General features: G+C 37.8%; 1 protein-coding gene across 6 annotated transcripts in view; it reads right to left on the bottom strand.

Annotated features, from left to right (window-relative positions):
- Positions 1-4152: 4152 nt before the first annotated feature.
- The window catches only part of POT1 (protection of telomeres 1), a 67261-nt gene continuing 55599 nt past the window's right edge, over positions 4153-15814 (bottom strand). For 3 of the 6 annotated variants that reach the window (XM_015280911.4, XM_015280913.4, XM_040674038.2), the window contains 4 exons: positions 14283-14377; positions 13747-13838; positions 11370-11475; positions 8650-10347 (listed from right to left, as the gene is read on the bottom strand). In XM_015280911.4, coding sequence (XP_015136397.3) covers positions 10235-10347; positions 11370-11475; positions 13747-13838; positions 14283-14377 — 406 coding nt within the window. In that variant the 3' untranslated portion in view covers positions 8650-10234. 6 annotated transcript variants of the gene reach the window in all.

Raw genomic sequence — 15814 nt, 5'->3', positions numbered from 1 at the left:
CAACAGGAGGACACTTTACTATATTTCCAAAGATAAAATGTTAAAGACGGTGATTGTTCATCAGCATTCAAAGAATGGCCATATCAATCTCAACTCAAACTCTAAGACTACTGGCATAAAAACATCTTTAACTTGCTTGAAAATGAAGAACAGCACTGGAAACATTGGGCAAACTTTCAAAAATTGATTCCTGCCTGACCTGGATGCACACAAAAAACAATCAAAAAGTTGTAAAGATTCAAGTTCTTAGCTTCTTTTCATACCCACACAGTATTACGCACATCAAGACTATGCACTATAATCCTAGAAGGTCCAGGATCACCTTCTGCCAGCTTTGAATGACAGGTTCTAACAAAGTCATAGTGATAGAAGATAGCCAGCTTTCTGGAAGACACTGACTACATGTCTTTAACAAAGCTAAGAGAGGAAACCAAAATCTGCTTTGTTCTGTAGAATTCAAACAGAATGATAGTCTTTCAGGGAATATGAACATGGTGAGCTGCACTGTAGTTGCAGTGCAAGTTTGTTAATTACACTGTTAATTTGATATCCACTCTTTCACATCCTTTGCTTTCATTTCATTTTTCATCAAAAATGATCATCTGATCATTTTTATGATCAGATGTGTTTCATCTGATCATAAACATACACAATGTATGATAAGAACAACCTCTAAACAGCTGTCTGTGAAGAGCATAGCATAGCCTAAAGGATTCACAACTGGCTGTGGTCCCTGGCTTGGCTGCCTCAAAAGTAATGTTTATTAGATATTTTCTTTACATGGAGATCAAATAGAAAATACTTCAGATACACTTCTAACAAGAAAACATGATTTTTCAGGCTGGTAAGTAAATTACAATGAAATATGTATTAATTGTGTAAAGGCAATTTTTATAACTAATACTTGTTCCCTTTCAGCTTGTTGTGTCAGATTTTTCTCTTGATCTTCTCAGCTATATTTGAAGTATGACCATAGTGAATTAAAGTGAGTGTTTATATCAGATATTAGTAATTTCTTCAGGTACTGAGGAACTGTGTTTGACCACTTGTTTAATTCATCTGTCCCATCTGAATATCAGAATTTATTGGTAAATTTTGAATCATAGGCTTTAACTTTGGATGCTACCTAGATGTACACATGGCTAGCCAAATGAATGAGCCTAATGCTGATAAAATTAATGTTGTAGTTTGGCTGGATGATAATGCAGAAGAACTTCAGAAAATATAATGGGGATAGTTTTTATGTCTCTTTTCTGTTGATCCAACTTTCAATCACCTCCCTTAACTAGTACATCTGTCTTTAAATTTGATTTTCCTTTGAAAACATCTTACTACAACCTGAACAATGAGGGTAAACAAGAAAAGCTTAAATATCTTTCAGATACTTGACAAAGAGATTCCCATTATAGAATGAAAGGAAGAGTCAAAGGTTTGTGCTAGAGTGTTTGTCATGAAGATCTTACTTAAATGAAGAGCACTTACTACACAATATCTGCAAATAATGATAAAATCCATGTTAAGAGGAAGCTGCGGAAAATTTCCTAGTGTCTTGTTTTGCACATTTATAAATGAAACATTCAATGAGTATCACCTCTGGGGGCTGCAATAGTACCACTAAATGAAGAAATGTGATAATCATTTAGAATCATAGAACCATTAAGGTTGGAAGAGACCTCTGAGACCATCCAGTCCAACCATACATCTACCACCAATATTTGCTCAGCTGTTTGAAGCCCTTCCACTTCCATGTTGCTTAGTAGAGTTAGTGGATAATAGTGCCATTGCTTGAAGTACATCTGGGTAGAAGTAGCAACAGATTGTCTAATTTCTAGGGCCTTGATTTAGCTTTAAAAATATCACTTTGGTTCTGAACCGTACAAACCAGATGGGTTATTTGCACAATTAGGACTTAAGTGTTCAGTTCTTCTCTTGATTAAAACGTCCAAGTCCTTTACTGCCAACTACAAGTTATGTGCATCTATTACAGGGAAGAATGCTGTAAGTATTTAATAATGTGTTTTTCAGATAGCTGAACAAAGTGTAGAACACTGCACATTTCTGTCCCATGTAATTTCTGCTCTCAATTTGAGAAATAAAGTCATCTATGGATCATGACCAAATGTATTTCTGTTTACCGAAACCATACTTCTCATTAACGGCCTGGCTCAGCTCCATCACTGAACAGACTAAGATTTTCGAATTAACAGCTTTCTAACGTTATTTATTACACTGTCAATTTTCATGCTGTTCTCTTTAACTAAATCAGAAGAACTGAGCCAGCAATAGCAAGATGTCAGTATCTTATCAGCCTGAGAGCCTGAATACTGCCAGAGGTACAGAAAGAAAATTGCATCCATCAGCCTTTTGTACCCCTGGTCACCCTAAGGACAAGTAAATAGGCTACACAGAGTGCCTGTGAGCTTGCTTCTCTGTCTACAGAGGTGCTCTGTCTGCGCTCAGGTGCTGGCAGAGGATGCAGGGGCAACTGTGAGGAGAGGCTGAGCCTGTGTCCCAGGCACAGCCGGATCCAGCCAGCTCCAACGGCCCTTGACAGGGCACAGCTGGGCCCCACAGCCAACATGGCAGTGCCCTGGAAAAAATGTATTTAAGAAAAGGCAAAGTGCCTTAGAGATATGAGATACAGCCTTCTGAACTTCAGTGCTAGAGAAGAAGGAAAAGGAGGAGGTGCTGCAGGCTCTGCAGCAGAGATTCCCCCGAAGCCTGCAAAGGAGAGCAAGATGGAGTTGGTGGATGTTTCCTGAAAGCACAGTGGCCAGCAGACAGCCTGTGCTGGATTAGGCTTCTGACAGGCACTGCAATTTGTAGGAAGGACCCAATCTGGAGCAGGGGATATGTATGAGGAGGAAGACTCAGCAGCAGAGATGTTGCAATGGACATCTGCCAGCCAGCCAAGGCCAATCCACACCCTTGTCTCCAAATTGGAGGGATGTGGATATGATGGGTGGACCACCTGATGGATAAGGAATTGGTTGAAAGGCTGCAGACAGAGGGTGGTGATTAATGGTTCTATGTCCAGGTGGAGGCTGGTAACGAGTGGTGTCCTCCAGGGGGTCTGTCTTGGGACCGGCGGTCCTTAACATCTTTATCATTGACATCAATGATAGAATTAAGTGCACCCTCAGCAAGTTTGCTGATGACACCAAGCTGAGTGGTGTGGTTGACACAGTGGAAGGAAGGGATGCCATTCAGAGGGACCTCAACAGACTTGAAAGGTGGGCCCAGGTGAATCTAACGAGGTTCAACACAGCAAAGTGCAGGGTTTTGCACTTGGGTCGGAGGAATCCCAGGCATCTATACAGACTGGAAGGAGCAGTCCTTGAGAGTACCCCTATAGAGAAGGACCTGGGGGTCCTGGTGGGTGAAAAACTTAAAATTAAGTGAGCAGTGTGCTTTTGCAGCTTGGAAAGCAAATGGTGCCCTGGGCTCCACCAGAAGTGGGGTGGCCGGCAGGGGCAGGAACGATTGCCCCTCTTTACTCTGCCCTTGTGAGGCCTGATCTGGAGTACCGTGTCCAGGTCTGGAGCCCCCAGTACAAGAAAGACAGCTGTTGGAGAAGGTCCAGAGGAGGGCCACAAAATGATCAGGGGGCTGGAGCACCTCCCCTATGAAGAAAGGCTGAGGGAGCTGGGCTTGTTCAGCTGGGAGAATAGAAGGCTGCGGAGTGCCATAATTGCAGCCTTTCAATACCCAAAGGGAGGTGATAAACAGGAGGCGAGTCAACTCTTTGAAAGGGTAGATAGCAGCAGGACAGGGGGAAATGGTTTCAAGTTGAGGGAGAGAAGGTTTAGGGTGGATGTCAGGGGGAAGTTCTTTACTATGTGAGTGGTGAGGTGCTGGAACGGGCTGCCCAGAGAGGTTGCGAATGCTTCACCCCTGGTGGTGTTCCAGGCCAGGCTGGGTGGGGCCCTGGGCAGCCCAGTATTAAATGTGGAGGTTGGTGGCCCCGTTGGTGGTGGGGGGGTTTGGAGATTCACTGTCCTTGAGGTCCCTTCCAACTTGGGCCATTCTCTGATTCTGTGAACCCCCACAGCCAGACACAGAAATGGGCTTTGCAGTCTTGTTCCACTGTGGCATCAGCCCAGATATAAAGACGCAGAAGTTTGGATAGATACAGACTTCGGTACTCTCAGCAAAGTTGAATAAAATTTTTCATTCCTGATTTGGTTTAAAAAAAAAGTCTCCAGTCTTCAGAGCAGGGAGGCTGGACCACCACGAAATTCATGCTGATAAATTCTCAGTCTCAATCAGAAGTTTTAATTTGTCATTTTCACCAGTGTCTCTCCTCCCAATTAAGCAAGAGTATCAGTCAAGATTTCATACTGTTTTGAGGCACCTTTGCATTTTCCATCAGTCCTGTAGCCCTATGCCTCAAGCATATTTTAGATCCACCACTCCAACTACAAAAATCTTGACAAGTTTCGGTTCTTTTTCTTTAATTGAAAAAAGTAGCAGTTATAGTATGATAAGAGGACAGTGAGAAAGCACTTTTCTTTCAGGTAGGACCTTCCTTTCCCATGGAAGACTAGAAGCACTGCTTCATTCTTTGCTTGAGAGTAATTTGTGAAGACAGAATGACTAAGTCATAACCTTGCTGGACTCGTCTGCAATGACAACGCTGCATACACATACCCCGCCCTCTACTCTAGCTTGCCACAAAAGATGGTGGCATACTGAGTAGGCTTATTGAAAATATAGCTATAATCATCAGTTCCATCTGCTACAGCTCCTATTTCTCTACTGTCCTCTAAAAAAAAAAACAAGAAACAATTGGCTGTTATTTTCCTCTACTCCTAAACAAAGATCAGAAATACCATTTTTTAACCAAGAACATTGTGTTTTGTTTTTTTTTAAACTGAGGATAAATTTGTTTTACTACAGTACAAAACCTGAAAGTGAGCACAAATTGAAAAGGAGGAATTAAAGTGCTGTACCAGCTGGCATTATACGTTACTCAAATGCACGTTTTGCAACTGTGCAGACACAGCTACTGTAAACTAGATTTTAATATGCTTCTGTTATTTTGATCATGACCAACTGTTCCATTTTTTTTTTTTTTTTTTTTTTAATATTCAACCATCCTGAATGGATTTGAAGAGAAACAGGTGAGTTCTGGTGTGTTCTAATTGGATTACTCTGTTGGTAAGCACTCAAAGGCTATTAAGAGTGCACCTGTAGATGTGGGAAGGCAGCAAGCATGAACATCAACTCACTGTTCAATAGTCTTCCAGCTGCATCAATACAGATAGGGAAAACTGCATGGAGGAGACGTTAATGAACATTGGTGGGATTTCTTATCACCTGAAACGATCAGGATGGCTTCTTAGATCCCAAAGTAATCGGTGTCCAGGCAGTGGAGCTTCTGTGCTGACACAGACAGTTAAGACCTCAATTCCTATAAAATACCCAGCTGACAGCCTTGTTGGATAGGCTAAACTGGAAAATCCAGAGGCTGGCTGGACTGAGAACCTAAAAATACTGTCAGAAAAATGCCAAAAGAATGAAACATTTAAGGAAAGTAAGTTAATTTTCAAAAATAAAAACACATTCAGTATACTGTCTCTTGTGACCTCTCTGAGTATTTTCATTAAGCTTAATGTCATAGTGAATTTTTAGTTATTACTTGGTTTAAGTTTCAGAATAGAATTCTCTACCAAAGCTGAATTACAGAAAGCAGAATGTATCACTGTCACACTTCCCTCTGCTTTAGTTTTCCTTGTGTCAGTTTCAATTGGAATTGATTTCCAATTCTGATTTGCTCTGCTGCATGTGCTCTTGACAGTACTTGGTACAGCTCTATGCTTTCCTGACACGTATTAGCCAATGACCTCAATATGTAAAATGAGGCTATGAGTACCTTCACTACAGCCACTAAGAAATGAGTTAAGAATTCCCTGCCCCATCACATCAGATCAGCCACCTCTTTACCCAGATTGAAAAGTAGGCCAAAGGCATTCCCATTTTTTCCAGGCCTTAGAGAAGCTAAATGAGCTTTGAAAACTATTGCTATTTTTACAGCGCTGTAAGATTGCTATGAAGATATATTTGTGAGGTACCATTTTGTACCAAAACAAAACAAAACAAAACAAAATACAAAACAAAAAACCAACACTGACTTGTGAACTGTTCTGATCTCTTGGATGAGTGCAAGAATGTATCTATCAATAGAGGATATGGTATTTTTGCAAGTTTTTTTTTTTTTCTCCTATTCAATTTTTAATAGAAAAACAAACCGATGTCTCTCAGGTCAAATAGAAACACTTTCCAGGAAATGGATCCAGAAGAATCAAACTAATTTGCAAGCAAGTTAGTGAGTTAGTAGTCTAGCCAATCGCTTGCATGCAGATTGGAATAATATTCAGAAAGTTAATAATTACCAAATCACATAGCTCACGGCAATGATTTGCATCAAAATTTTCAGGCTACAGTGTCTGATTTTTTTTTTTAGAAGTGCACTGTTAGATATTTAACAGGCACTCCTCATTCTGAAGTGTCCTTCAAGGTTTCAGGTGAAGATTCTGACCTTTCCCATGCTTTCAAACAAAGCTCTTCAATCTTTATTTATTTATTTATTGGCTGCTTTTTCCTGCAAGAACCCAAGCAGCAGCAGCACACTGCTAATAAATGAATTCACTGACCTTTAGGGGAAGGTCATTCCACACCTTTCTCCTTAATTTTACCACTACTTGCTTTGCTGGTTGCACACCTTACCAAAACAGCATATAGCAGAAAAGCAATCAAAGCCAATCATTTACCTTTAAGAAAACTGTAGCATTATGAACAGTGGGGTCTTACAGACAACAGTAAATACACAAGGGTACCTGAGCACAGTACAGTGAGTATCTAAAGAGTGTCATGCCAATGATCTTTGACCTCCCTTTAAATTGTGGATTTATGTGTAACTCAATCACTGCTCCAACTTCTATGGGACTTTGCACCTTCAACACAGTAAATGGTGACAGAAAAAGGGTATTTTTCAAGATGAAGTATCATATTAAAGCATGGTTATGCCAGGATAATAGCATTAAACACTGCTACCTGGTACAACCCCTTACTCCATTCCCCAGTTAAGAACAATACCCCCCGGTAATACACATCCCGTGTTCGACTGATCATATTTAGTGTTTGAAACACTGCTTCAGAGGAGCTTTGAGTTGCTTAAGGAGTCATCTGTGGACAGAAGGAAGCAAAAGACCATACTCAAATCTGATTGGTCAGCAGATTTCATGGTTCTGTTTTGTTGCTCTTTTAGTCAAAAAAATTCAAGCAACGTTTCTAACTTGTCATCAGCAAAGTTGTATCAGAAAAGAAGGAACACGTATTATGGTACTGCTCTGAGATGCAAGAAATCATGTGGCCCATCCATACCTTTGCTGGAAAAAAAAAAAAAAGCACAAAAAAAACCCCTCATTAATTATAACATAATTCTGGTATACATTTTTAAAGCAACTCATACCTAGTGACCCTTCATCAGGTGGATATTTCCACAAACCACAGTACTTCCTGGGTATTTAGTAAGTAGGAAATTAACTGAGCAGAGTGTGCAGCAAAGAGTCTCATTAAGCCTCTCTACCAACACTACATCTTGCCTTTGTTGCTGTCCTCTGAAACAGTTTCCTTCTCTCCTTTATCTTTTGTTGAATTTCCTTGTTTCCTATCTTTAGGCTCACTGTTCAGTACACTTGGAATAATGCTTATTTGAAACTAATGCTTACTAGATTTTTCTTTCTCCTCCCATGAAGAAAGTTCTCAGCAGTTGCTGTGTCCCAGTTCATGCCAGTTTCATGTACTTTAACATGAATAAATTCACTGCGATGTAAAACACCGTGGTATGAAGAGATAAGAACTCATCCCTACTAGAACAAACTCTCTTCCTACTGTTGCAAACCTCAGCTTGTTAGATCCAGCTCCACTGTGTTTTCAATCCCACTTCCTGCTGTTCAGTAGCCAAAGGATTAGTATTAAGCAAAGCATTTCAAAGTCTTGTCTGTAAATCTCTGGATCCCATAACAACTAAAGCTGATGAGAAAGTTCAATCACCACTGAACAGCAGGTCACTCATCAGAAATGCCTTCTTGCATCTGCAATGTGCGTTATTACTGTATATTCTGACGTTTCCTTTGGAAACTTCAACAGGGTTTTAGGAAACTAAGAGCTTAAATTCAGCTGACTTTTGAAAGGCTTCCAATCTTAATTGTTTAAACCACCTGAAAACAAGGACTTCAAAAGAGCCCAATCATACAGGGATTCCTGAAAACACTATTCCCACATATATTTTGCTTTTTTGCCTGGCTTCTCCTGAAGACTCAAGTCCTTACTTTAATTACATTTTTACTATTTCTATGCATTCACGTGTGTAATTGGTAGGGTGGGGGAGGAACAGGAGTTCATGCTCATTTTCAACTCCGCACTAATTCTTTTCTATACAATGATCTTTAGTATTGTAAAATATAGGTTTTTTTCTTCATTACTAACTACAATCATTTCTACAAATTATATTTGAAAAGAGAATTAAATACGTATGTTCCAATCCAACAAACTGTGTAAGCATTCATTTGAAGCACTACTACTGATAGCAAAGTTTTCACCGTCTCATGAACTAGAAACTGAAAGTCAAATACAAAACACATCAATATTTAGAAAAGATTTTATTAAACATTTTAATAGTTACAATATTGAGCAGCACAGAAGTGTCAGTCTTCTGGCAGGGACCTCAGACATCAGACGTAATGAAAAGACTTCTTTACAAAAAACATATACTATCAATTACTGCAGTCAGTTAGTAGCAAAAATAAAATAAAAAATCCCCCAAAATATCTCCCTTCAGTATTTTCATGCACTATGTACAAGAAAAGCTACAAAAGATTGTCTGCAGTTTAAATCTTAACTTCAGAAGTCATTTGGATCCTGCCAGTGCCTCAGGTTTAACAATACACATTTAACAACATTATATTTTTACTTATGGAGTTATTCACAGATTCAGGCACTGTTTCGTGAACCAGTACTGCCCTTTAGTAAATGGCCATTCTGAAGTTCAGATTTTCCTTTAAAGGAAATATGCACTAATCGCCTTTATTAGTGGTTCCCCTTACACACTGATCAATAAAGCGCGTATTCTCTGGGGTTATGGCATCTCAATTCACTACGAACTTTTAGAGTATCAGAAAATTATCAGAAGACATTTGGTGAAATTTTAAATTGACAAATTACATAATCTACTAACAAGCTCTGAAAAAAAGTCAAAAAAGAAAGTGTCATCTATTATTGAAATAATTATCTGCTTACAATATTGTATCTTGCTTCTGAACTCCTTTTTTTTTTGTTTTTTACAGCTGTTGTAAATATTATGAGATTTTTCTCTGATGGGAAGCATTTGATTTGACAGGGATTGCTACGCTAATTATCAGTGGAGAAACATGTCCTGAATTTCTACTACATACTTCTGAATGCAAAATAAAACCATCAAGTAATTTCTCCAGCAGTACTTTCAAGCCATGATATCACTAGATTAGTTTGGTACCTCTAAATTTAGTCAAACAATCTGATTATGTAAGATAGAAAAGGCAGATCTTGGCAGTTTAATCTGACAGTAAATTTAACCCACATATGAGAGCTTCTGAAAACACAAACCCAGGTAATAAACTCGGGTCCCCATCTGGGTCACTTTAAAAATCTTTACAGTTCACCAAATTTCAATATTCATTTTGCAATTTTAAAATATCTTCTTTTCGTGACTTCAATTTTAGTGATAAGCATCACACGGTCAGATTTGTAACACCATCAAAATACTTGCACAAAATAGTCTCAAAGTTTACTGTAGAGCTTCTTCTCCCTATCTCTACCAACATCATTTATTTTAATACAGAAATGAACAAAGCAGCATAATTCTGATTGTACTGAGTAAAATCATCAATTTATAAACCTAATTGCTGCCTTTCAGAAGGATAGCTGGGTATTAGATTTCTTCCATCAGCCTGAGTTGAGCAGCCTCCAGTGAAGCTCAGCCTACTCCAGCTGCACCCAGATCACAGGACTGCATGTAGAAATGTAGAAAATACATCAAAACATAATTTTCATTCACCTTAACAGAAACTAAAATGCCACACATACAGGCTGAACTCATAAGAACGGAACATGGATTTTTTTACGTGGTCTCTGATACATAATAAAAAGTAATTGGATTCTTACTAGATTACATCCTGCTAGTAACACATTTCTATACAACATCTTCAGCAACTGTAGTGTCAAAAATTTGGTAATAAACTTGATGTTTCATTCCATCTGCAACATTATAGGACTTGATGAAGCATTCCAGCCATGGCAAGTCATCTACAAATCAAAAGCAAATCATAATTTAGAGCTCATTTCTAATTTTTACAGGAGAGAACTACAGCTAGAGCAGGATCTTAACTATGATACTTAAATATATAAAATATTTAAAGAGAAGAAAAATTAATTACTAATTTGAAATTAAAATTCATAACCAGCATTCCAGTTTGTATCTCAAAATTTCACGCACCACCAGGAATGCTGTTCAGTGACAAGCAGCCTCCCAGACCACCTCCACCCTGAAAGCTCTTCATAACACTAGTTCTACAGTAGTATAGCATTTATAAAGACTTTCAAAAATAACATCTCAATGATACTAAGACTGATGAAACTGGTCACAAAGGGAATCCTCTACACCCTTTATAATAGACCACTTTTTTTTTTTAAATACTTTGGTGTGGTTGCCATTAATACTCATGTACTTTGTGGGAACATGCTCTTGAGGTTGAAGCTGTGGCAGAGACATATGGATGTTGCATGGATGTGGTTTGGACTCAGCTACTTTCTGTCACAACAAAAATACTACGTAAAAACCTGGCTGGGTCTAGACTGAAGCTTTCTGTTTAATTTCTAAGGGGGCTTCCTGTAGAAAGGGATGGTCTAAATCAGAATGTGCACATGCAAATGTATAATCTCACTCAATGCCTGTGCCAGGCTCTGAATTCTCTTTCAGTTTTCCCTAACGTGCTGTGACACTCAGTACAGGGGTGTTCTGGTTCACTTCCACATGAATTGAAATGACACGTCAGCGTCTACCTTTACATGATTGTATTCACACATCACTGCATTCCACATGAGAACTTACTGAGTCATTACTGTTTTTTTTTTTTTCTCAACTGGGACTTCTACTATTAGAGAAATGTATCAAAACAAATTGATTGGAACTCCCCTTACAGACACCCACATTTCTCATTTCTGATTTTTACCCAAGCATAAGTTGAATTCTAAAACTTCGCATATGTAATAGCAGACCAAAAGACCCTTTCCATTTTCATCCCCCTCTAAAACAACAGTAAGCTGACCTAATTTTCTTCCTGGAGGAGAAAGTGTATTCATGGTCATCTCCATCTTTTGCTGAAGAAAACTATTAGTTAAGATTTCAGAGGCTGGAATTTGAAAAAACTTTTCCTGGAAGAGAACAGAAGAGAGTGTTGGAAGAAGGGTATGAACTCATTAGCAAGAACTTTGACTGCTTGTCCTTTTAAAGAGATAAAAATCATCCAGATAGTTAATGAAATAGAAAAAATATATATTTTTACTGTCCAGATATAGGAAAAAAAACTGCCTGAAAATATAGTAACCTGTTTTTCAGTACTCCTTAGTATTCAGAGTCTACAGCCACCCAGAAAGCAGAGCATAATACTAAAACATCTGCACTGTAGGTGTGTACATATAACTGGCAAATATTTTTCATAAATCTTCATCATCAAATAACTTTAAGGTGGGAGAGAATGGTCAGTCTTCCATGACATTCCTTCAACTGCAGAGAATAGAACACTTTTGGGGGAAAAAGGTCAACTGAAAACAACAGGGTGCCACTACTTGGTTTCATACAAGTGGAACTCCCTCTGTTTGAGTTTCAGTTTTTGACAGTGGCTGATACTGCTGGATGCATTTCTGCATGGAAGAGTAAAGTAAATAATGGAATGAGGAAATGTTAGATAAACCTTTTCTTTAGATGTTATATACAGTAACATCACTGACAATACTCCAATTTTATAATTTCCATGCTTGTTACCTAATTTTGTATCCCTCAAGGCTAATCACTTTAGAACTTCACAAAGTGAACTCAAATTTTTGATGGCAATTTATAATTTTTTTAAAATATAAAAATACTCATTAATCTATCCTTTGTGTAATTTTTGTATGAGAGGCTTAAGTGACTGTAAGTCAGCAGATAATCCAGTGGCAAAATTGACACAGGTAACTACTTCTTCCCCTCCTTGATTTCTTCTGACTATACAACTTTACAATGTTTTCCTACAAAAATCAACTGAGAAAAGAACTGACAACATTCCAATAAAAGTGTGACTGGAAGGTAGTGTAAAGCTGTACTTCAAAGTATCCCAGCTTCTTCTGAGGCGATGCTGAAGGACCGAAGTTTAGGCTAGGAAGGTACTGCCTATCCTTGAAGTTACCACCAGCAGAGATGCTAGCAGCTGTTGCTTCAGAAGAAACCTGTTTCTCTTTCCTGCAGCTGAGCTGTAAACAGTATCTGATGAGACTCTTGGCTACTGTAAACTATAGATTTCTGGAATTCTAAATGCAGAGACAGTTTAAAATCTTTTCCCCGACTTCCCTTCTGCATTTTAGTTTCTCCATAGGAAAGGAAAACGAACAGTAGAAAGAAAAGATGACAAGCATTTTTCACTAGATACATGTACAAAACACTGTGTTTTAAGCAAGCCAAATCAACCGCACAAAGAATGAGAAAATGTCTTAAAGCTGAGGTTCTGTTCAGAAATGAGGGAAATGTACCAAACAAGAATCAGTAAGCAAGAAATTTATTCATCCCCATTATAATTACAGAAATAGAAGCATTGTATGGTAATGACTTCCACTACGGTACTCATGGAAGATGTGGGCCAACTGAGAAGAACACAGAACAGAAGTGAGAATGTTCAGAGCTTACAAAAATTTTGATATGGAAAAAAAACCCACGTCTGATACTGATAAAAAACTCTTATATGGAAGAAGATTAAATTAATTGCGTTTTTACAGCCTTCAGAAGGAAAACTTGTACAGCGTGCAGTATCAGGCAAAGTATGTATTCTTCAGTGTCTCAATGGTCTTAAGTTGTTTCAGAGGAGATTGGAAGTAGATTAATTCTAAGGTAAGCAAGTAACGGTATTAAAGTGCTTCTGGAATCAGATTTATTTGCATGACTATAGCTAAAACCTAGTATCAGGGAAAGAAAGGTCTCTTCTAGTTCACAGTCATATGCAACAAACAATCTGGAATTACTCAATGGACAACTTATATTAGATTCCATTTGAAGCTGAAAAAAAAAAAGAAGTAATGACATTTTGAATCGAGAAATTACTTGCATAAATCCTGAAATTCATTCAAACAGCATTCAGGCTGCCAATAAAAGCCAAATTTAGACACAGAAAAGTATAAAAGTCTATGGAGATGCAAAATTATTAACAAACTTCAGCTTTGTCTTTATGCTTTGATATTCTATACTCTGATATCTTATTGAAAAATAAGTGAATCTGGATCCTGAGTATCTTCACTGATGAGCAGCATCAGTAACGTTATAACACTTGCAATGGGCACCATAAAATGCTGCAGATAACACAGAATGAATACTTCTATACATACATTTGCTATCCTAGTAAAAAATAAAATTCAAATCCACATAATCCATATAGCTTACCTTTATCTAGGGTTACTTACATAATCAAAAAGATACGCATTTAGTACTCCTGTTCCATCAACCAGTGTGAACTTCATAACGAAAACATACTGGAGTGGTTCAATACCTAAAACTAAAGGAAAAGATGGATCTGCTTTATACAGTGAATATGCAAGACAAATCATAATAACTCAGGCTGACACAATACCTCTTTTTTAGTAGTAACTTACTTTGAATATTCTAATTAAATCATAAATTGATAGGCCAAAAAATAAAGGCTCTCAATGTCAAAGAGTGGTTCGTATTTTGAGAGTGCATTGCAGCTTGCCTACAAATACTTTAACAGGTGAGACTGTAAAAATACGGGAAGATTTTAAGATACTCTTATCCTAGTAATAGAACAGCTAACCTTGGCTTAGATGTTAAGATTCTACCTTTTGGTAGGATCCTCCTACTCCTCTTATCCATACCAAATAAAAGAGATCTGGTCTTAATTCAGTGATAACCAAGGCATTTTGTATACACACTTAAGAATCAAGGCACAAAATTGTTTCAGGACAGCATCATGTCAGCTTACCTTGTGCTATTTCAGTTGGTTCCCATGATGGCTCTCGTTTTTCTGCTAGGGAACTTAGATTCTTGATACTCTTTGGAGTTGAACACTTCTTGCATCTAGTATTTAAAACAAGAATAGTGAGACTAACTAAGCAGTGAAACATTTATACCAGAAACATTCTGTACATAAAGAAATAATTCAAATTTCCTTAATCAGTGGTAGCCTAAGCTTTCTACTAATTTAAACAACTATTTTACTGAAAAAAAAAAAAAACCCAACAAGATTTAGGCCATATCAAAATCCTTAATGTTGCTTTTGAAGTTGAAATAAACTTGGTCTGTACATCTCTACATTGATACATAGATATGTTCATATACCACCACTTTGTTGTTTAGCAACGCAGACAACGTCTTATTTTATAAAAGATGGAATGAATCTGAACTAGTAGCATGCTCTAAAAGCAAAACAGGGTTAGAAGAGAAATTTGGCTTTACCTATGTTAAATATTAAACTCGTACCAAATATGAGTTATTAAAATCATCTGTTTCTCTTTTTGCTGACATTTACACATTATTATGAATTTTACACAGTGCAACACAGTAAGTAAATGCTGCATGTGGATGAAAACATTGAAGAACTTTACAAAGTTTTTTTGCATTTTCCTAATGAAGCAAAATGACAGGACAGCTATTTTTTTCAAATTAAGCTTCTGTGCTGGCATACTGCAGTTAGTATTTAAAATAAACATTTATTATTTTTTAGAATTACATAGAAAACTTGTCATAAACATCAACAACCTTAATTCAGTGCAAGTGATACAAAGCCAAGCTCTGTGAAGTTAATCCTCTTTAATTTTATTTCAAAAAGTTGTGAACATTCATTTATGGAAAGGTCAAAACAAAATATGACAAATAGTTCTCTGCATTCATTTTATCAGGCCCCTGTGGGAGACATTAGGGTTCATGTGCAGTATGCAATATTTTCGCATGAAATTTATTTATTTATTTATTTATTTTTACTGCCTACAGGACTGGATTAGTGCAACACAGCTCTTCTTGAACTTACTAGGTCTGCCAAGAGGGAGGACTCATTATCTTCCATAAAGTATACTAACATAAAGGTTTCTACAAAAGTAATACCTCCTCTTTTATTACGTTGGCCTACGATGCCAAAGGTGGATGGTATAGCAGTAGAGGCTGAATCTTCCCACCAATATTCTGTTACATTTTGTTGCTGTGTGACATATGGCAGCAGTCTGACAAAATGGCATCTCACAAAGAACCATGTATGAGTGAAGGTGTCAGTGAATACTTTCATGTAGAAAAAATAGCACCCATTGATATTCATGATGCTTGCTGAAAGTTCTATGGGGATCAAACTGTATGTGTGAGCACAGTGAGGGGTGGGTGGTGACTTTCAGTGGTGGCAACAGTGGGTCACCTCTGCTGGTGCAGATTTTTGTGAGCGTGGCATGCAGGCTCTTGTCCATTGCTGGCAAAAATGTATAACTAGTGGCGGTGACGATGCTGAGAAACAGTGTCTTGTAGCTGAGA

Source organism: Gallus gallus, chromosome 1, assembly GCF_016699485.2.
Source record: "Gallus gallus isolate bGalGal1 chromosome 1, bGalGal1.mat.broiler.GRCg7b, whole genome shotgun sequence".
Classification (NCBI taxonomy): domain Eukaryota; kingdom Metazoa; phylum Chordata; class Aves; order Galliformes; family Phasianidae; genus Gallus; species Gallus gallus.
This window is presented reverse-complemented; position numbering and strand designations above follow the sequence as displayed.